Source organism: Odontesthes bonariensis, chromosome 14, assembly GCF_027942865.1.
Source record: "Odontesthes bonariensis isolate fOdoBon6 chromosome 14, fOdoBon6.hap1, whole genome shotgun sequence".
In the NCBI taxonomy this organism is placed as follows: domain Eukaryota; kingdom Metazoa; phylum Chordata; class Actinopteri; order Atheriniformes; family Atherinopsidae; genus Odontesthes; species Odontesthes bonariensis.
Window position 1 is genome coordinate 7,267,512 of NC_134519.1, and position 23,184 is coordinate 7,290,695.

At 38.6% G+C, this 23,184-nt stretch overlaps 1 protein-coding gene across 2 annotated transcripts; it reads right to left on the reverse strand.

Moving 5' to 3' along the window:
* Nucleotides 1-13,795: 13,795 nt before the first annotated feature.
* Nucleotides 13,796-16,224, reverse strand: LOC142398212 (uncharacterized). Of its 2 annotated transcripts, none has more exons than XR_012772763.1 (4): nucleotides 16,064-16,224; nucleotides 15,111-15,263; nucleotides 14,800-14,943; nucleotides 13,796-14,107 (listed from the first exon to the last, which is right to left on the reverse strand). XR_012772763.1 is itself a non-coding variant. In XM_075482174.1 (4 exons), the coding sequence occupies exons 1-4, from the start codon at nucleotides 16,188-16,190 to the stop codon at nucleotides 13,920-13,922; spliced, it is 747 nt and encodes a 248-aa protein (XP_075338289.1). In that variant the 5' UTR covers nucleotides 16,191-16,224; the 3' UTR covers nucleotides 13,796-13,919. The 2 variants fall into 2 exon arrangements, 1 of the variants encoding a protein (XP_075338289.1); XM_075482174.1 differs by having other exon boundaries at nucleotides 13,796-14,242.
* Between the last annotated feature and the right edge of the window lie 6,960 nt (nucleotides 16,225-23,184).

The window sequence follows — 23,184 nt, forward strand, 5'->3', positions numbered from 1 at the left end:
GTACTTGCATTCCAACCTGCTGGGTACGAGTCGATACATCTCTGTCTATTGACTGCACATCACCCAAACATACAGCATGCGTCAATTTCCTGTGTTTAATTCCACATGTAGCGCTGGGCTGTCAGATTTACCCCCGACATGGGCAGCTTTGATAACTGAAAGAGTTCTGGCTCCATTTGGTTTCAAATCACAAGTAACACATACAAGATTGTGCCAAAGCTTTTTGATTTATCCCAATTTTTTACATGACATCAATAGAAAAAGACGATTATATGAAGCTAGCGGCTCATAATAAACCTTCTTGCACAGATTTATCCCATGAATCTGCTGCTTTATGGAGCTTTGTCATGAGTTTCAGGCTGAGCTTGCGCATGACTTCAGTGTTTTATTACACTCTCCCCACCCTTATTGTATCTTTTCAGCCACACCAGGCAGACGTATGAAAATAAGGTCATTTTTAGTCCGATAGGGATATCAGTCTTTGTATCTCACATTTGTAAAGCCAACAGATAACCTTCTCCAAAACTAGTGGTGCAAGGCTTTGAGGAAAAATAACTGCAACCATTCAGTAAACACAAACAAAGCCAGCTTATCAAGCAAAGAAAAAATACACTAAATAAGGTCCGTTACCCTTTCATGACAGTCTGGGTCAGTGATCCGAAACAAGTCGGCCTTTGACTGAAAGAGAACCTGCTAAGTGGTTCGAGTGTCAGAGAAACCTGCTGTTCTGGTGACTTTCAGACATTTTCTTGTGATTGTATCCGCTCTTGGGGGCTCTTTGTGTTGTAATCTAAAGGTCAGTGGAGCTGCTGTGTGTGGTTTCGGTGCTCGTTTGATATATATGTGGTGAGAGGTATCCCCGTTGCTGTCATTTGTACATTCAAATGTGAAACATGAAAGAACAGAGCAAAAATACTTCTGTGTATTGAGTTCTTTGCGTAGAGCCTGTTGGCTGTAACTTGCTCCTGATTGTCGAAAACATAGAAAATGAAATAATATAAAATTTATATTATTCCCAATCTCCCGTCCTGAGCGTGCCTGAGGCGACTGTGGAGAGAAACGACTCCCTTTTAAAAGGAAGAAACCTCTGGCAGAACCAGAACCAGGAACAGTGGCCATCCGCCTCCACCAGCTGGGGTTAGAGAGGACAGAAAAGAGGGGAAAAACCCTGTAACACCATTTAAAGGATACCTGTTGGAACAGGGAAACACGAGTTAATGAGCACAATAATGTCACATGTACATAATATCATTTGAGAAATTAAACGGGGGAAAAAGAGATCAAAGTGAGGAAAGGTGTGACAGATGAGGACCCCCAGCAGTCTGGGCCTATAGCAGCTTAACTATGGGATGTTTCAGGATCACCTGAGCCATCCCTAACTATAAGCTTTATCAGGAAGGAAAGTTTTAAGCCTAAACTTAAAGGTAAAGAGGGTGTCTGCTTCCTCTGACATTTACTGGCAGCTTATTCCACAAGAGAGGGGCCTGATAACTGAAGGCTCTGCCTCCCAAACTGGCAGCTGGTTCCACAGAGAGGGGCCTGATAACTGAAGGCTCTGCCTCCCAAACTGGCGGCTGGTTCCACAGAGAGGGGCCTGATAACTGAAGGCTCTGCCTCCCAAACTGGCAGCTGGTTCCACAGAGAGGGGCCTGATAACTGAAGGCTCTGCCTCCCAAACTGGCAGCTGGTTCCACAGAGAGGGGCCTGATAACTGAAGGCTCTGCCTCCCAAACTGGCAGCTGGTTCCACAGAGAGGGGCCTGATAACTGAAGGCTCTGCCTCCCAAACTGGCAGCTGGTTCCACAGAGAGGGGCCTGATAACTGAAGGCTCTGCCTCCCAAACTGGCAGCTGGTTCCACAGAGAGGGGCCTGATAACTGAAGGCTCTGATGGAGCTCGGTCATTAAGAGCTTTATATGTGAGGAGAAGAATCTTAAATTCTACTCTGAATTTAACAGGGAACCAAAGTAAGCTGGGATGTTACCCACTTATCAAATGTTGTGTCTTACCATACAATATCTAGCATAGGTCAGAAATCAAACACCATCTTTGTGAATTAGTGCTTCTTCCTGCTCAAACCGCTGCAAAGCTGCTTTAAAGAAGCCAGAAGCAGACGTCTCCTTGCTTCCATTTGAGCCATTTATCGTCGAAATGAAACAGTTTCTGATGAAAAACAGAACTTCAGACAGACAGACAGACAGTAAACATCTTCCAACCCAGCACACTCACACTTGTTGCTTAAATGCATGCACATGCGCTTTGATTTGGCTCTGCCGGTTCCCTTGCTGAATCATCAAAAACCCTCATTTAAGCGCCAGAAAGACTGCATCTCTGCTCTGTCTGCTGTGTCCCCCGTGCTGCTTTCCGTCTTTTATGCTAATGTGTGAGCGCAACGCATCGCCGTGAATTTAAACCTCGACTCTCTGAGAACAAACACCAGAAAGAACAAAGCACAACATGCTTGTCCCAGATTAGATAGGTTGATGATATCTGTGCGTGTGCATGTGTTTGTGCAGGAATAAAAAAAAGAGGATCAAACATGTGTGAGTGAGCGTCTTACGTCTTTTTAAGACAGTCCCAGTTCATCCGTCCCTGGAGACACTCCACACTAATCCATCATAATAAGTTCATGTGTGTGTTGTGTGTGATTCATCAGGCATCTCTCGCCTGGGAATTGACATTTATCAGCGCATCAGCTCGCCATATGCTGAGATCAGGAAGAAGAGCATCAATTAACAGGCTTCTGATCCTGTATCATAAAACATAAACACACTGGGATCCAACAATCAATGGGAGCCGTAAAGCAGAGATCAAACCAGAAGATGAGGCCATGAAAACGTCTGAAATAATGGCCCTTTGGGGGATAAAAGGGGGGTTTCAGACCTGGAAAACTGAAAATAACAGTACTACAGGGCTGTGCTTTATGCTTAGAAACATAGAAAATCATATTCTAAATACTCAGACAAGTGGTAAAGGGTGAATTTATGTCCAAAATTTGTAATACAATAATATAAACCATTTAAATAATGCAACCGAGTTGGGGAGTTGTTCAATAATGGCGTCAGCAGAACAGAAATAACCCGCATTTTATTAACGCAAAACGTTTTAATTGATTGATTGATTGATTGATTTGTGGTTAAAATAGTTATTTACCAGTTAAAGTCTCCTTATGGTCTCCTGAAACAGCCAGAAGCAGGACAAGAAGCTTCATTCATCCCGAGGGAAACAACAGTTACAGTACAAAGTGGGAAAGTAACAACATAAAATAACATAAGTAACTGAATACAACACAATTAACAAATTAACCATTTGTAGGTATGTGTTGACTGAAGGTATATACAATGTACAGCCCTGTGCAATGTTAGCAGCCTCAATAAAATACAATATATGTACAAACAAGTGACATTTTGGGCCTCAGGACTGTTTCCTCTGACCTGAGGTAGATGAGTTAAACAGTCTGATGGCCGCAGGCAGAAAGGACTTCCTCTGGCGTTCTGTCTTACGCAGAGTCTGTCGCTGAAGGTGCTTCTGCGCGAGGTTAGCACCCGGAGGAGAGGCTGAGTGTTGTTGTCAAGGATACTGTGCAGTTTCAAGTTTGAAAGTGCCATAACATTTGTTGTGCAAACACACTTTTAACATCAGCATCTTTCTGTAGTTTTTATGTAGAAGCCTCGCTCCACTGTCTGTTTCCTTGAATGACTTGCTGCTATCAGTTGTGTGTTTTGCCTTTAAGTGATATTTTAGACTGGAACTACTACGCTGAGAAGACAATTCAACTTGGCAGTGTTTACAGATGACTTTGGTTCTGTCGACTCCGCCGTCTGGAAGAACTTTAACATGAAAATGGCCGAGTAAAAGTTCCGTACCCTTCTCCATGTTTGGTGGATCCGACAATTACTTTATTTTCCGGTTCCACAGCAGACAGCAACAGACTTTTACAAAATAAAAGCCTGTGAGCAACAGACTTTCACAAAATAAAAGCCTGTGAGCAACAGACTTTCGCAAAATAAAAGCCTGTGAGCAACAGACTTTTGCAAAATAAAAGCCTGTGAGCAACAGACTTTTGCAAAATAAAAGCCTGTGAGCAACAGACTTTTACAAAATAAAAGCCTGTGAGCAACAGACTCTTGCAAAATAAAAGCCTGTGAGCAACAGACTCTTGCAAAATAAAAGCCTGTGAGCAACAGACTTTCACAAAATAAAAGCCTGTGAGCAACAGACTCTTGCAAAATAAAAGCCTGTGAGCAACAGACTCTTGCAAAATAAAAGCCTGTGAGCAACAGACTTTCACAAAATAAAAGCCTGTGAGCAACAGACTTTTGCTAAATAAAAGCCTATATAAAAGCACAATAAAATAATTATCGGCGTTAAATAATTAATGAGTTAACGCGATAATAACGACTTAACGCATTAATAACGAGTTTACTCGCCCAGCCCTAGTTAAGAGCATCCCATCCGTGACGGAATGTAAAAGAGTTTCGTTGGTCCACACAGTTTCACAAATAAGACTCAAAACTGTACAATCACATTTTCCTTCCTCTGTTTCCCACACAGATGCAACTTAAGTTTGCATCTGTCAGCACTTGTTCCCACATGACGTCCACTCACTGGGGTTGAATTGGAAACAAATGTTAAAAAGAGGCTAAAAAGGCGGACTCGCCATGCCTTATTCTTCTACTTTACGCTCATCTACTAATGGTTAGAATTAAAGTACATAATTAGGTTACAAAATACATGGTTAGACAGTCACAAAAGAACAACATTATGGGCACACATTGTAGTATTCAGCTCCCATAATAAAAAAAAAATAGCCTATGAATATGTTACCATCTCACAGTTTACACTGTTTTATTAATTCTGAGGCGACCATGTTTGGACAATTGCACCTTTACACATTTTCCTGTGAGGCTGCGCTGTCACTTACACCTCAGATTCTTTCATTCAGGAAATTAAAGCAGGATATCATGCTTCTCACAACACAGAAACACCACAGAGTGAATGCATCAGATGTGATAAGATGACAAATTCATCATCACAGCGGGAGAGCCTGCAGGACTATCGATATGGTCAAGTTAGCAAAATGGAATTTTAAGTGTATAAACTTAAATTGGCTTAAACTTTTCTCACAAAATAGGAAGTTTTGGGAAGTAACTATTTATATTTGTACTTACACATATGCATGTATGCATTCTTTTTTTTTAGCACTATTTTCACTCAGTCTTTGTGTATATTTTCAACTGTTTCATTTCACAAGTTTTGAACCGGATGCATGGTTAAAGTTCTGTTTTTAATGTTCTTTATGTTGTTTTTTGCTTTGTTTTGAATTTTTGTGGAGCAGGATGGCTCTGCGGGAGCACCTTTAAAGGGATATGCCACCCCCAGGCCAAATTAAGTGTATCCCCGCATTCCCGAGACATAAATAAGTGTGTGGGAGCGTTTTCCTGGCGACCCAGGCATTGTCCGAATCTCACAGCACTGACCACTGCTTGGTTGCGCGTAATACATACATGCTAGCGTCGCCAGCGTCGCCAGTCGAAATATTTCGCCCAACGTGACTTAATTTACTTGATTTACCTTCTAATTACTGTGTGAGTGGTGTACTTTCACATCGAGTGCAAATGAATCCCCACCCCCGACTTCCTCAAACAAACCAGCGTGAAGCAGCCAGGGGGCGGGGGGGGGTTCCCAATGACGTAGTGGGGTGTGTGCTTCGGCTGTGTTTTCCGCACCGGAAACTAGTTCCCAAACAGACATGAGCAAACCAAGCCTTCCGTGTAGATTTACACAGTCATTTGCACTCGATGTGAAAGTACACCACTCACACAGTAATTAGAAGGTAAATCAAGTAAATTAAGTCACGTTGGGCGAAATATTTCGACTGGCGACGCTGGCGACGCTAGCATGTATGTATTACGCGCAACCAAGCAGTGGTCAGTGCTGTGAGATTTGGACAATGCCTGGGTCGCCAGGAAAACGCTCCCACACACTTATTTATGTCTTGGGAATGCGGGGATACACTTAATTTGGCCTGGGGGTGGCATATCCCTTTAATTTCGTTGTACCTCCACAGTGCAATGACAATAAAGGCTCTATTCTGATCTATGCATGAAATCTGCACGATATCTTTTAATTTATCTGGACTGTTGCTCGTTTTTAAATTCATTTAAATTATTTTATTTGTTTCTCTTTATATTATTTTATGTATTTTTAATGCTTCTTCCACTCCCTGCTGCAATGCTTTTATTTCATGTGAAGCACTTTGAATTGTTTTGTACATGAAATGTGCTGTACAAATAAATTTGATTTGATTTATTCTGCTAAATGGGATCCGCCGAGTCGATCCTACAAGTGGAAATCACACAAGCTGCTCTGACAGGGAGTAACATACGACGATGTTAGCTAAACAGACGTGACATACGTAAGCTACAGAGCCTGGAAGAACTGTCTCAATGTTTGCCTTGTGCAGAGGGGATTGGTGAGACGATGACCGTGAACAACCACGTGTTGTCGTGCTGAGCCTGAAATACACATCCTCCAAATGTGCTCCAAGGTTGTTTGAATTTCTGATCCAAGAGGTTCGTCCTTGTTCTCTGCTGCATGATGTGGAGAACGACACCGGACAAGGTTCATTATGCAATTTAATATCGAGACACTTTAATCTATTTGTACTTTAATACACTTTAAATTCAAAGCTATTGATAAATGCGTTTGAAAATAAAGACTGAACGAGGACACTGGAAAATAAACGAGACAAAGACGGATATAAGATCATCTTACTCAACATATTTTAAAGCGTAGTGTATAAGAGGAAGAAAACTCCATTTATCAAACTGAGAACATCCAAATAGGCCAAACATAATAAATCCAGAGCTTTAAGCAAATACACCACGCTGTGATATAAATTATTCTTATAAATATTAATCTTTCCCCGGAATAGGAAGAGTGAGAAAAACAGGTACCTTGAATAAACAGTCTCACGTTATACCCAGAATGTTTAAAACAACATGCCTGTCACATACCGCGCGGCAGCCTCTCTATGAGAATAATGAAGGGGGGTGGAAGTGTGATCAACGGTTGCCAAGGTAACACATGTTTGTGCGCCTGTGTGATCTGCAACTAAATTTAATTGAAGTGGATGAAATCACCAGGCTTTTACATGTTGGAGCACAGTCTGCTGGAGATGAAGCCACTTTACATTATTACGAAAGCCTGTTTTATATCATTTTATTTCACGAGTAATATTTATTTTAATACACATGAGTATTAAAAACAAGGAAATAACCTTTAAAAAAAGATCTCGATTCGTGAAAGCCCATCTGACCAATCCGTAGGTCTTTAAGGTTGGGATTTTAGTTTTTAGTTTACACTCAAGGTGTAAATGACTGAAGAATCCTAAAGACACCTCGACCACCTATTTATCTTTATCTTTTTTATTATTTTTTATTAGTAGTAATTTATTATTATTTTTATTAATTATTTTTATAAATTTTTTATTTATTATTATTTTTATTATTATATTTATTTATTTATTACCTATTTATCTTTAGTAAAACATCAAAGCCAAACTTTCTCATATTCTGTCACAGAGACGCATCATTTGTTCCCATTTCTTTAGTCTCATCTGTGAAAAACAGCAAAGATAACACAGTCTGACAGACAGAAAACAGGATTTCTGCAGCAACAAGGTGATTCCCAAAGAGCTGTTAGCTGAAAACTTGGCATATCTCAGCATGGTGTGCAGTGTGTTCTTAAAACATTTGGGAGAAACTGGACAAGTGGAGGACAAAAGAAGAAGAAGTGTCAGGCCTAAAGAGCTATCTACAGCAACGCCTTTCACAGACCAGGGTCACAAAGCGCTTTACAGTTACAACAGAAACACACAGTTAGGAAGTACATAAAAGTTTAAAAGGCCAAGGCAACTCAGCTACAATCATAGCAGCCCTAAGACAATTAAGCAAACACCTGAACCCATAAATAGGTCTTAAGTTCCCTGTTGAAGGCGTCAACAGACTCCATTGGAAACTGGCAGCCAATGAAGAGCTTTAAGAACAGGGGTTAAGTGAGTCCTCCTTTTAGGGCGGGTCAGAGTTCTCGCTGCAGAGTTTTGCACGAAATTCAGGCGAGACGGCTCCTTGTTTAGACATGAAAACAAACTATTACAATAGTCTAAACGCGAAGACACAAATGCATGAATGATCAGCTCCAAATCATTTTGTTACACCATTTTCCTGAGTTTGGAGATTTTCCTCAGTTGAAAAAAGCCATTTTTGGTCAGCTGTTTGCAGTGTCTTTGTCAAATACAACACCCAGGTTTCTGTGGCTCGGTTTAACAGACTGGCCCAAGTCACCCAAGTACTGGTTAATCCCTGGAATGGAGTCATCAGGGGAAATAACCAGTGTTTCTGTTTTGTCCACATTTAGCTGCAAGGTGTTATCATTTAGCCATCGTTTTTATCTCCACCAAACAATTAACTAAGGAATTTAGCCTCTGGAGCTCAGTTGGCTTGAAAGAGCAGTAAAGCTGGATATCATCAAATCAAATATGTGGTACGAAACATCAGAAAATCTCTGTATGATTTTTCCCAAAGGGATCAAATACAGCAAAAATAATACAGGACCCAAGACAGCACCTTGAGGGATTCCACACAACATATCTGCTGGAAGGGAAACAGGGAGAAAAGGCTGAGCTGTGCCAAATGACACAAGAAGTGGGCTGAAAATCAGTGGCAGCAGGTCTGATGGAGGGATGAATCCTCCCCAGAGCCCGGAGCTCAACATTACTGAAGCAGTGTGGGATCATGTTGGCAGAGAACGCAACAAAAGGCAGCCCACATCCAAAGAAGAGCTTTGGGATGTCCTTCAAGAAGCCTGGAGAACTATTCCTGAAGACTCCTTAAAGAAAGGACAGAAAGCTCGTCTGAGAGGGTTCAGGCTGTGCTGGAGAATAAAGGAGCTCAGACCAGATATTTAACACTTTAAAGCTCGTTAAAACTGCACAAATACTGCAATTCCATTTGTGTTTTCACATATTTCAATGAATTGTTTCACTAATTTCTTGTTTCCTACCAAAACAGCCAGAAATGTGGGGTTGTTGAGGACTTTCACACAGTGCTGAACAATATTTTAAAGGTTGTTCTGGGTGTTAAATGGGTAGAAAAAGCAGTTTGTGCCCATCTATATGCTTCCAAGGGTATTAGCTGAGTGGATATCTTATATCTTACCATGAGACCAGGTTTAAAAACACCATTTTAAAGTCGGAACACCACTCAAACAGAAGAATAAACAGAAACATCACAGAGTGATTCCCTGAGTCCACAGACTTTTTTTTTGCTGTAAAGAGGCTCAAATGAGAGAAACGATATTAAATGATGTCTAATGTCAACAGGGGTTCAGTGTCTCATCCAACAGCCTCTGAGGCTGAATCTAAAGGTCTTTCTGTAAATAGTTCTTATTCCACATGTTCTATGCCGCAGGTGCAGACCATCTCCATCCATCTCTTACACCGGTTTCTCCAATCATTTCACTTTGAGCGAATGAAAAAGACGGATCGTGCTGCCGGCCGAATCTCACTCTGCTCAACACCACTCTGCACTGCTCATCGCCAAAATGGCTTCATTGTAATTCAGCAGACATGTTTGAGAAGCAAGGGAGATGACAAGTTTTAAGACCCTTCATATCTCTCGCTCGGTGTGGAAGTGAAAAGATGATGATTTTCTGCAGAGGAGACAACCTGGACCCGGATGTCAGAGAGCTATCTTAGCTTTCCCATCAACAGATGGATGTTTCTGCCAAATGGATTTTTTGCCCTGGCAGGAAAAGAGTTGCAGCCAGATTACAATCAAATTAATCTTACTCCTGACTGACTGGGTAAAGTCTGCATGATGCACTGAGTGTGCTGATGAGAATAAATCAAAGGAAATAGTGCAACATAAAGAAAGAGAGAAGAAAATACTTAAAGTGGAGCCGAGGTAAAGCCAAACCTCCAAAAAACAACATTTTACACGTCCAACAAGTCGAATACACACTTATACTTCAGCCTTATTGCTGAGAATTAGCAGAAAATATACATAACTATGCGGCGACAGCACTGACATGACTTAAATAACACAACACTTCCTCAGTGTTTAGAGGTAATAAACAAAAAAAAAAACAACATTTCCTTTGTTTCCACTCTTAGTGCTAATGCTAAGCTAACCAGCTGCTGGCTGTAACCAACACGTCTGTAAATTGCATCTTCTCACCCCTTCATCTTATAGAGGGCAAACAACAATACCAGCAATTAAAAAGAGAAATGCGTACGTTTCCTTGGAAACACAGATAACCTGAAAGGCAGGGCAGAAGGAAGCTGCTCCTGTTCATTTTATCACTCTGAGCTGAAGGTTTTCATCAAATGTTGATGAGGTTCAGATGCAGTTTGGGAGTCCATGTTTCTTTTCATTCTTTGCCGACTTGTTGCTTTCACCCTTCACTTTGGGAGTTAATGGTTTTTTAAGATGAAAATCATGTTGATGTGATTTACTGACATCTATTAAATGTGAAAGAACTTTGCAGAGGCTAATGCAGCATTCTGCAGAAGGAATTTGGTTTGAAGTCTTGGAAAAAAAAATACTAAGCCAAACTAATTAAATGGAGATGGAGGGAAATATTGAGCCTTCTGGATGCCAGTAGAGGAAAACGGGAACTTCTGGGATTTCAGAATTCAAATTCTTCGATTCTCTGCCAGTTTACCGACTAAAACTAATATGTTCAGGCTGTTGGAAGAAGACCCCTCAGAGTCTATGTGAATGTGTTGGAGCGGTTAGCTCCTCTCTCCCTGCAACCAACATATTAGAACTTCAAATTCACCACAGCTAGTCAGAAGCCGCCGGGTGTCACATTTGAACATCTGCTCATCGCCAGGTGAGAGTTATTTACAGCCGACGTGGTCCTAATTGAAAGCTGAGGAAAGAATAAGACATTTTTTCTCCAACTTTTCTTCAGATGTCATTATTAACCCAGTGATGACATCAAGCTTCTCAAAATTTAACTAACACTTCAGATGATGCTGTTGAAGATTCAGTCGTTCCTGCATTTAGATGCTCAACTGGACTCAAATGGGCCTTTGCGATGTTTTGAGTGTATAGCAATAAAGCTGCTTTTATCAACACATTTTTCTATTTCTTTTGTCAGAAGGCTAAATGCATCAGAAACTGTGACAGAAACTCAGCTCAGTAAGACCATGAGTTGTTGTTGTTGTTGTCTCTTTCGTCTCCATGGCGACCGTTGTTACGCGGCAGGGGCCCAGTACATCTTTCTTGTCCCTCTCGTGAGGCTAAAGAGCATCCCCTACCCTGGTTTCTCCTTCCTTAACATGCATGCTTTTGGATGGTGGGAGGAAGCCGGAGTATCCAATCCAATTTACACTTTACAACAACCTCAGTTGACCAAAGTGCTGTACAGAAAAATAAAAACAAAAAATTAAAAAGACACAAAACAGCTATATAATTCAAAATAATATAATAATAATAATAAAATGAATAAAAAATAATTATATATTCAACATCTCACATCGTGTCGAAAGCCAAGTAGAAGAGATGTGTTTTAAGATAGGATTTGAAAACAGAGAACATGCAAACTCCACGCAGAAAGGCCCCAGCCGCTGCGCTCTAACGAAATCCAGATTTTAATCGCAGGATTCCAGTAACATATGGTAGACTTTGTAAATTAGTTTATTTCAAAGGCAAGAAATTATATTTTTCTATCCCAAACCAAGTTTTAGTTAGTCTAAATCTAGCCTCTAGTCGCTGTAAATCCTTACGATGCTGTGAGGTTTAGGTACCTGAATCCAACTGAAATGTGCACGAAAACAAAAGTTACACTTAAAGGGATAGTTCGCCTCTTTTGGCATGAAGCTGTATGACATCCCATACTAGCAATATTATTTATGAACATCTTCTTACCCCCTGCTGCGTCCTGTGAGCAGAGTTCCAGCCTCGTTTTGGTGTTGATGAAGGTAGTCCGGCTAGTTGGCTGGGGCCGCAAAAATAAAGCTTTTTGCTTCTCAAAACAATATGCATTCAACAGAGTAATACATTTCCATCACAAAATCGTTCTCCAGGAAAAAGTCAGACCTCACAATCGCTTGGTGCTATTTTCTCTCCCTTCGTATTACCACAGGCTGTGCAGACCGAGCAGTCCCCTGCGATTGTGAGGTCTGACTTTTTCCTGAACAACGATTTTGTGATGCAAATGTATTACTCTTTTGAACGCATATTCGTCCTGGAACTCGGCTCACAGGACGCAGCAGGGGGTAAGAAAATGTGGTAACGCTTTCTTTTACAGTCCCCTAATTACCTAGTATTTACCCAGTAAATACATGGTAACACAAAAGTGTTACTAGGTAATTACCTATGGTAATAAGAAGGTAAGTACAATGAAACTATGGTGTTATATTCAGCTTCAGTGTTGCAGCTTTTTGTCAAAATGTGTTTTCCAGTGTTTTGAGAGGCTGTGATGGTCCAGTTACCCACCACACTTACTTAGTTCCACCTCCAGCCCTGTGCTTACATTTTAATTTAGTCTTAAAGGGATAGTTCGCCTCTTTCGACATGAAGCTGTATGACATCCCATATTAGCAATATTATTTATGAACATTTTCGGTAACGCTTTCTTTTACAGTCCCCTAATTATCCAGTATTTACCCAGTAAATACATGGTAACACAAAAGTGTTACTAGGTAATTACCTATAGTAATAAGAAGGTAAGTACAATGAAACTATGGTATATTTACCTGGTAAGTATATGATAAATTATAGTGTATTATTGGGTTATAAGATGGTAATAAGCAGGTAGCTATGGTCCCCTAATTACTAGCTATTTACCCAGTAAATATATGGTACCAAAAATGTGTTACTAGGTATTAACTACTGTAATAAGAAGGTAAGTGCAATGAAACCATGGCCAAAATACTGGGAATTTACCCAGTAAATTATAAAGCGTTATTGGTAATAACTACTGGTAATAAGTGGGTAAATACAGTGAATCTACAGCTGAAATACTAGGTATTTATCTGTAAATTATATTGTATTTTTGGGAAATTACCACTGTAATGAGAAGTAAGTACAGAGAAAGCATGGCTGAAATGCCAGGTATTTATTAAGTAAATATATAGTTAATTGTTTTGTGTTATTGTGTAATTACCACTGAAATTGTAAGGTAAATAAAAATAAATTATGGATGTATTTCCCTGTTATATGTATGGTAAATTAAAATCCTTCCCTTTGCCAATGAATAAACACAAACTTGTACCATGTAGGTTCAGATATATTACTATGTAATACATGATAATTTACTCGGTAAGTAAACTAAAACTGTACTGTAAAAGAAAGCCGTTTTTGTTTCCATGTAATAACCATGTTCTTACATATATAATTTGTAATAGATAACTCACCTCACTGGCAAATAAACACAAACTTGTACCATGTAGGTTCAGTTATATTACTATGTAATACATGATAATTTACTCGGTAAGTAAACTAAAACTGTACTGTAAAAGAAACCCGTGTTTGTTTCCATGTAATAACCATGTTCTTACATGTATAATTTGTAATATATAATAGATAACTGACTAGTCAATAAACAGAAACTTGTACCATGTAGGCTCTGATACATTACTATGTCAATTATAATTTAGGTTAGTAAACTGAAACTGGATGCAAAGGTAAGGAAAGTTTAATTCTGGAACTTAAAAATAATAACAATAATAAAAACTCAAAGTGCATTAAGACTGACTGCCGTGGTAATTTTGACCCTACTAATCTGAGGTTAAACATTAACACCATAACATCACTTTAACAAATCAGTGCAAACAACAATATGGCACATATTGGAAGTGTAAACAACAGTATACAACATTGTGGCATACAAGAGATGTGTGGCCGCTCACTTCCTAAATTTATATTTTATGGGAAGCAGCTCAGATTCCTTTTTCATTCTCTTAATTTTTTCCTCAAGACGTTTGTTAGTGTCTATGAAGTTCATGCAGGTTTTTGCAAAGCTGGCAACAGTGTCTCCTTCTGTGAACACCGGCAGTGGTCCAAAGTCCTCACCCTCTGAGGCAATCATGATATCTGCAATGACAGCAGACAATGCAATTGTATTTCTGTCCACATCCAGAGATTTGCAGCTGAGATTGAGGCTCCTGGTGCGCCTAAACACTTTCAGGACAGCCCGGTATCTGTGGACAACCTCCTCTGGACTCTGAACTATCAAGACAGATCATAAAATGAAAATACAGATGAACTTTATATCAGCATTACACAAATAAATTGATAAGCCTGATTGTACATAACAGGGCATTCTAGAGTTAGACACTTATAAACCAGAGCCAACTAGTGTCAGCACTAACCTTCACAATAGTGTATGAATCAATATGTACTGATGTACATATCATAACCGGCCCAGCCCTAAATATAGGTTTATGTATGGTAAATATATATGAAATACTAGATTATGTGTGTAGGTTATACATGCCTACTAAAATCAGTCAGCACATGAAGGTGCTACACTGAGACTAGAATGGAATTGTGAGAAACTGCTGTGATGTAAAGATGACAAAGTTCCACAGACTATGTAAGGTCTAGTACAGTTATACATATAGCTTAAATTCCATCTCTCCCTATATTTAATAAGGAGAGAAACAAACAGCACAATTTATTTGTTGATTATCATGGTGTGATCAAGGCGGTATATACATTATATATAAATGTAAACTATATGCACATAACTGTAGGCCATTTTTTTTCCAAATGATGGAAATTACCTCTTTTTCCAAATGTTTTAGACTTCTTCTTGGTCTTGTTCTTCTTCCCCTTCCGCTTCTCCTGTTCAGAAGAGGAGTCCGACTCAGATGATGTGTCAGAAGACGAAGAGTCTGAGAAATCCTTTGCCTTTCTTTTGCGTGGCCCTGACAATAAAAGAAATACAATTCCTAAAATTATTTTTTGATAGAGATTTTATTTATTTTGCACATGAAAAAACACTTATTGTAATATACTTCATGCATTTCCATGATGTGGGGATTTGAAATCAATATATGCAAAATAGAAGGCCACTTATTAAGCCTACAGACACCTTTTGGGGTTGGGTCAGTTTTCTCTCTAAGGAAATCCCGCTCCTCTTTTAGAAGCCGGATCTCTTCTTTTAGGAGCCGGTTCTCCTCCTTTACTAATTTGAATTCCTGCCGGAATTTATCCATGGTTGGAGCCGGGGTTTGAATCTCAACAACTAAAAAGATACAAACAGAAATATATTTCAAATGTAGTGGTCAGTTATAGCCTGTTCTATTTCAATTACTAATAACATACAACAACATATAACAACATAAAATCCTATGGACTGGCAGAAAGAAGAGTGGGGTGTCATTTTCAGAACACTCAAATCCAAGACTGCCTTTCTGGTGGTATGGAATGTTGTAGAGCTGACCCATTTTGATTAAAAAAAAAACTTAACTGTGATTATGTTAAGTTATAATTATTGCAGCTCTATTACAGACACAGGGTAAGATTTAAATTTATTCACCACTCTTGAACAAACGAACGCCCAAAATGCCAAAATCATGCACTCTTTCATTTTTTTTTGTTGTCATTTTTGATACTTGATATGCTCTCGACCATTTTCCTGGATGTTGGGTTCATTATGATGTGTGAGGATGACGTCTAACCCTAACCCTAACGGCTACTAAGAAAAAGGGTATATGTGTTCATTGGGTGTGTGTGCGTGCGCCATACAGCCAAAATAGAGACAAAACAGAGACATTTACAATGAGATCAAACTGCTTTAGGGTGGACACACACTCCAAACTTCTCTAGCATGAGTATGTTTGTTGCAACTGGCATTTTAACGGTTTAAATCCTGAAAATTATGACAAGAATTTTAATGATGAACTTAATTTGGGAAGATTATTTGATTGATTGATTCATATATTTAAAATTTAATAAATATGGCATACACAGAAATTTGTAATAAGAGTTAACAACTATGAGGGAACTAATTTAAGGACCACCCAGTTGCTAACATTAACTTACCTTCATCAGTAGACTGTACCAACTCATCATCGACTGGATTTTTATTACTCCTTGTTCTTCTAACTCCACGTGGCATGACTCTGGACATTAGAAGTATAAAATATGATAATAAAATTAAACAATACATTAGGTCAAAGCCAAGTCACAGATCAATTGTTAAACTTCACCCGTAGCCTATTTGAGTACATGCAGCTAACCAAGCTGCAACAAAACTAACTTACCGTATTTAAGTTAAAACGTGTTAACAGCCTGCTTTGGCTGCTTTGTGTCGCTAAATTTAGCTAGCTAACGTTAGCTAGCTGTCACTGTGCAAATGTGTTTGCTTCTGGTTCCGAAAAAAACTGTTTGCCGGTGACCACATTGCAAAGCTCAAGGCTTCAAAACGGGAGTCTGCAAATCGATAATAACTTACCTGTTAACTGTAGCTAACTTCAGGTCTTCAGCTGTGTGTTGTTTTCCCTCTCAGAAGTCTCCGGTCTACTTTCGTATCAATTTTGCGCGAGCACCATAAGTCGGATCCAACTTCCGGTTGACACAGAGATCTCCAACCAAATGTAAGTAAAATACATTTCTGTATAACAATGTACGCGTTACAGTACCAATTACATGTGAATATATATAATATAAATGTTCAATAAACGTTACTTTATGAAAGTGACTGATGGAAGATTGGTGCTTAGTCTTAGTTTTTTTCACAAGCAATGCTCTTATTGTGAAGTATTTCCGTTGTTGCAGTCAGTACGTTGACTTGATTCAGAGACCAAGTGAAAAGCCCGGTAAAATCACCACGAGGTGAAGGCACAAGAAGAGGAGAAGGTTGCGTCAATGTCCATCGCGAGTTTCGAATCTGGTAAAGATTAAGTTGATACATTTTTAAGTCATTATTGTAAAGGCAACGCAATCAGCGGAGTGGGCCCTATTTAATTATAAAAAATTATAATCATGTTTTTTCACAGTATTTTTTCAAGTATTATATTATAAATGCATTTAATGTTACACCCGTTATGTTTTAATTTTTTTTTCAGTAAAATGACGTTGATAATAAAATGTCTACAGAAGACAGCACATGGCGGCAAAAACTTGATAAGATGGCTCCAGAAGAAGAGGCTGTTGGCAAGAAAAAAACGATGTCCTGCCTGCAACAGCAGAATGAAATTTAAAAGAACTGACACAACAAAAGATGGATATAGGTGGTAAGCTCCATGTCTCATTGCAACACACACTCAGTGTACCATTACATTCCTGTATCTTTAGAATGTCTTAAAATTGATCACTTTTTAAATTAAAATAAGCATTTTGTCATTCAAAATATTGAAATACCAACCAGCTCATAACTGGGATTATTGATATCTAGATCAGTCTGTGTTTTTGTTATATACTCAGTGTTAGTAGGCTATTGAGGGTAATTACTTACATGTAGAATGGTATTTGAGCATATTTTGTCTGTACAACCTCTTGGCTAGGGTGGTGACTACCACTCACATACTTGAGATGTGCTGTAATCAATGGATATCCAACCAAGGACTCAATATGACAACTGTGCCCAATGTTAATGTGAGGAACAAGTTAAACATGCTTTGCAATGTTATTTGTTATTGATGTATGTACCTTAAAACCACACTAAATACACATTAAATTAATGCAAATATATCTCTGTGCCATTTGTTACAGGACCTGTAGAAAGACAACCCATAAGGGCAGGGGCATCACAAGGTCCATCAGAGAGGGCTCCATATTCTCTCGGTCACACATTCCATTACCAAGTTGGATGACAATCATGCACAGGTTGGGGTCCTTCACCTATATCTGTCTCTCAGTGTGTTTTGGTTACACTTTACACAAATGCTGCCTATTATTGCTGACTTATTAAAACCAGATTAGCTTGTAGCATGTAATTAGAGTCTTCATTATTGTTTTGTGATCACAATCAGGCTGATCAGTTGCTAATACACTTAGAGTTTTTGTCTTAGTTTTTCACAGGGTTTGCGGAAGAGACAAATTGATATGATAGAGGATGGAGTATGTGGGAGCAGCAAGTCACTGACCGGTGTGACAACACTCTTACGAGAAATCTGCACTAAAGCTGTCAGGCGACTGGAGAGAAGACGGGGAATGCGCATTGGAGGAAGGAGAGCTTTTGTTGCAATTGATGAGAGCAAATTCAGACACAAAAGAAAGGCACTGATCATTTTAACAAAATTGTAATTTATGCTTTGAATAGCAGATTACACCTGAATTACCATGGTATAATAAATATCTATTATCAGTCACTGGTATCTACCTTTGGAAGCAGGAAGTTATTGGGTACCGGTTTAAAAAAAGTTATAGTGCATATCTAGAGTTAAGTCACTAACTTTACATATGACATGCTTATTTTTCAGTACGGACGTGGACGACGTGGACACACCTGGCAAAGACGCTCATGGGTCTTTGGCATGCTGGAGGTGAAGGGGTCCGGCCGACGTCCCATCCTGAAATTGGTCAAAAATCGGTCAAGGAGGCGATTACTGCCAATAATACAAAGATATATTAGACCGGGTAGTGAAGTGATAAGTGATTGTTGGTCGGCCTACAATAGATTGTCAAATCAAGGTTACGTTCACTATCAGGTGAATCACAGAAGATATTTTGTCCACCCTGGGACAGGTGCTCATACACAGCACATTGAACGGGCATGGCGGAGTTGCAAAGAGGACATCTACCGATACCGGGGCAACTTGTCAGAGGCAGGCCTAAAGATGAATTTAAGGTTCATCGAGTGGAATCACTGGCTTGGAAAAGAGCACAAGGAGGGCATTCTTGGACGCTTATTTAAAGACATCAGAGCATGTTACAAAGTGTAACAACGCTTTATCAAATGTACATAATATTTCAACGTTTTTTTTCTTTTCCTGTTAAATATGGATTTTAGAAGTGAGCGAGCAGCCGCACCACTGCAATTATATAGTTGTTCTGTGCCAAACGTTTGTTGAGTAGCTCTGTTGTTTGAAATATGGTGGGAGTTTTCTTATTCTGGTTCTACCCTACAATTAAACTTTCCTTACCTTTGCATCCAGTTTCAGTTTACTAACCTAAATTATAATTGACATAGTAATGTATCAGAGCCTACATGGTACAAGTTTCTGTTTATTGACTAGTCAGTTATCTATTATCTATTACAAATTATACATGTAAGAACATGGTTATTACATGGAAACAAACACAGCTTTCTTTTACGGTACAGTTTTAGTTTACTTACTGAGTAAATTATCATGTATTACAGAGTAATATATCTGAACCTACATGGTACAAGTTTGTGTTTATTTGCCAGTGAGGTGAGTTATCTATTACAAATTATACATGTAAGAACATGGTTATTACATGGAAACAAACACGGCTTTCTTTTACAGTACAGTTTTAGTTTACTTACCGAGTAAATTATCATGTATTACAGAGTAATATAACTGAACCTACATGGTACAAGTTTGTGTTTATTTGCCAGTGAGATGAGTTATCTATTACAAATTATATATGTAAGAACATGGTTATTACATGGAAACAAACACGGCTTTCTTTTACAGTACAGTTTTAGTTTACTTACCGAGTAAATTATCATGTATTACAGAGTAATATATCTGAACCTACATGGTACAAGTTTGTGTTTATTCATTGGCAAAGGGAAGGATTTTAATTTACCATACATATAACAGGGAAATACATCCATAATTTATTTTTATTTACCTTACAATTTCAGTGGTAATTACACAATAACACAATACAATTAACTATATATTTACTTAATAAATACCTGGCATTTCAGCCATGCTTTCTCTGTACTTACCTTCTCATTACAGTGGTAATTTCCCAATAATACAATATAATTTACAGATAAATACCTAGTATTTCAGCCATAGATTCACTGTATTTACCAGTAGTTATTACCAATAACGCTTTATAATTTACTGGGTAAATTCCCAGTATTTTGGCCATGGTTTCATTGCACTTACCTTCTTATTAAAGTGGTTAATACCTAGTAACACATTTTTGGTGCCATATATTTACTGGGTAAATAGCTAGTAATTAGGGGACCATAGCTACCTGCTTATTACCATCTTATAACCCAATAATACACTATAATTTATCATATACTTACCAGGTAAATATACCATAGTTTCATTGTACTTACCTTCTTATTACTATAGGTAATTACCTAGTAACACTTTTGTGTTACCATGTATTTACTGGGTAAATACTGGATAATTAGGGGACTGTAAAAGAAAGCGTTACCGAAAATGTTCATAAATAATATTGCTAATATGGGATGTCATACAGCTTCATGTCGAAAGAGGCGAACTATCCCTTTAAGACTAAATTAAAATGTAAGCACAGGGCTGGAGGTGGAACTAAGTAAGTGTGGTGGGTAACTGGACCATCACAGCCTCTCAAAACACTGGAAAACACATTTTGACAAAAAGCTGCAACACTGAAGCTGAATATCCAAACTTGGATCAGCAGCACACACACATCTTTAAAACTAAGCTGACTGAAAAAAAAAAAAAACATCAATGTTTCAGCCTTGGAAACGGCAAACAAAAATGTAGAAGTTAGTGGATGATTGGCTGAAAAGATCACATGATATCGGACCTCCTGGGGCTGAGAATGTGAGATTATATACGTGACTGAAGCGTTTCGGTCATGTGTTCGGCTACATGACGTCATCATCAGACATAATGTGACTTAAATCTCATGGTTTTTATTTCATATGTACAGTATCGATGGCTATTTGCTCTATTCTGTATGTAAAACCAAGGAGTCTCCTTTGCAGTTTAATTTCTCCAAATTTTTTGCATTTCACTCCAAAACATTTGGATCCCTTATCTTTGCTATCGTGGGTATTTGCTGCCTCGGTAAGTACCGTCATTAATCAGAAGGAGTGCAGCTAAACTTTACACTTTTGACTTTCAGTTCACTTGCTGGAGAAAAGAGTTTGCTGGAATATATTGATCTGATGAATGTGAGCTTGGTCCACAGGCAGATATGTGCCGTGTATGGAGTTATATTGACACTAAGGCAGTAACTGAGTTACAAATTACAATCATTCAGCGTTATGACTGACAAGTACAGAAAAATGGAGAATAATGTCATGTTATTAAATTGTAAATGATACTTTGGATCAGTAAACTGCAGGCAAACTGTGCCTTCACCGATGTCTTTACAGACTTTGAGGCCAGTCTCCCCACCAACTCCCCACATTGTGAGGCACTGTGTAACCAGTGTGTGATGTCGCCGATTGTGATGCAACGGCTGCGGAAATATTACAGGAAACAGCAAACATCAGTCTTAACTGTAGAGGCAAAAGGCCCTCATAAGGCAGCTGGAGGAGATTAAGGCAAAATTTTATTACTTCAAGAAATTAAACTATTTCAGGAACCAAATTGACTTGATTAGGCTTGAAATACATCACTTCATAGCACAGATGTGGCATACAGATGTGGAAATACAGCATTTCATCATCTTTGAAAACTGATGCCTCATGCAACAGTTTATTAAGAACAAATTTGGACATAAGTCATACTTTTTGAGAGGATTGTGGAATGTGGAACGTTTTCTCATCCAGGATTTGTTCTCAGGTAGGAACAAATCTTTGTTCTCAAGTAGGACCAAATCTTTGTTCTCAGGTAGGAACAAATCTTTGTTCTCAGGTAGGAACGAATCTTTGTTCTCAAGTAGGACGAAATCTTTGTTCTCAGGTAGGAACGAATCTTTGTTCTCAGGTAGGAACGAATCTTTGTTCTCAGGTACGAACAAATCTTTGTTCTCAGGTAGGAACAAATCTTTGCTCTCAAGTAGTATTTAATTCAAGGACTGTACATAAAGTTGCATCTTTGTGGCTCAAAGTAAAGTTAAAAAGCTCTTCGGGAGCTACACTGAATGCTGGACTGATGATATCAAGACACAGCAACAAAACGTCACATGAATAATAAAGATGGTTTCATTTAAGTAAAAAAACAAGATGCAACTTTCCTATATCAGCCAAAGATTGTTAACTTTATTAAAAGTTATACTTTATAGATATTATCTAACATTGAAATTATGGTAATATACATCCCAAATAATGCAAGCACCTTAAAGTGTGACAGATAAATGAGCTTTTTACTTCAAGCTAAAGTTAAAGCATGGCTCACAATGATAAATGCAACTGATGGCGTCTAAAGAGATGTAAGCAATGATGCAGCAACTTATTCTGCTCTCTGTTACAGGAGCTATATTGAATCTGTCAGTCTGTGAGTGCCACAAAGGGCTATTGTTCAGGAGGGGGACATGAGGGATGGCACCTGTCCTTTCTGATAAAACACACCTGAGTTGACTTGTATCCAGCTTAAATGAACAGTTGAGACGATTACCTGTGCATGCAAAGCAATTTTTTTACATTGTGAAGAAATATATACACAAAAAACAGCTGTGAATCATTTAAATGTGTAGAAATATGAACACAAACATGCTGATTTTTTACACACGGTGTAAAACAAAGTCAGTTTATTTATAAGCACACTTAAAAGTGCTGTACAACCAAAAATTTAGCTGCCCAGTGATGTCTTTCAGACACTAAAAGCTTCAAAGTGCACAAGCTTTTGAATAAAACAAAGCATGCACACGGGCAGATAAAGGAATTCATTGGTCCTTCTCAGTGTGATATCACAAATTCAGATAAGCAGGTAGAGACAGCAACAATTGATCTGCACCCACAGCGAGAATTTAGACATGGAATCACACACACAGGCTTTAAAACAGCCCCTTGAAGATGTGATAAGCACACAGGGAGTGTATTCTCTCATATATGGCTGCATATAACACTAATCTCCAGATACACAACTTAACTATATTGACATGCTTTTCCCCTCTTTTTCTCTCCTCCCAAGGAAACAAGCAACGCCTGATTACTGCATACTGAGCTGGTTTTTCTCCATCACCCTCCATAACTAAAAGATGGCCAACATTTTCTAGTTATAGCAACCTTTATGCAACTCGAAAGACTTAATTAAAATGTGAAAAATCCTGCTTTAAAAAAGAAGCAAATTTATGAACAAGTAAATGTTGGATGGTCAGGAATACATCTCCAAATAAATTAAAATGTTCTGTAA

Coding starts and splice junctions, on each gene's coding strand:
- LOC142398212 (XM_075482174.1), bottom strand. CDS start 16,190: ATGTATTGTTTAATTTTATTATCATATTTTATACTTCTAATGTCCAGA. Junction 14,944..15,110: donor AACTGACCCAACCCCAAAAG/GTGTCTGTAGGC, acceptor TTTTATTGTCAG/GGCCACGCAAAAGAAAGGCA. Junction 14,243..14,799: donor TAAAACATTTGGAAAAAGAG/GTAATTTCCATC, acceptor CTGTCTTGATAG/TTCAGAGTCCAGAGGAGGTT.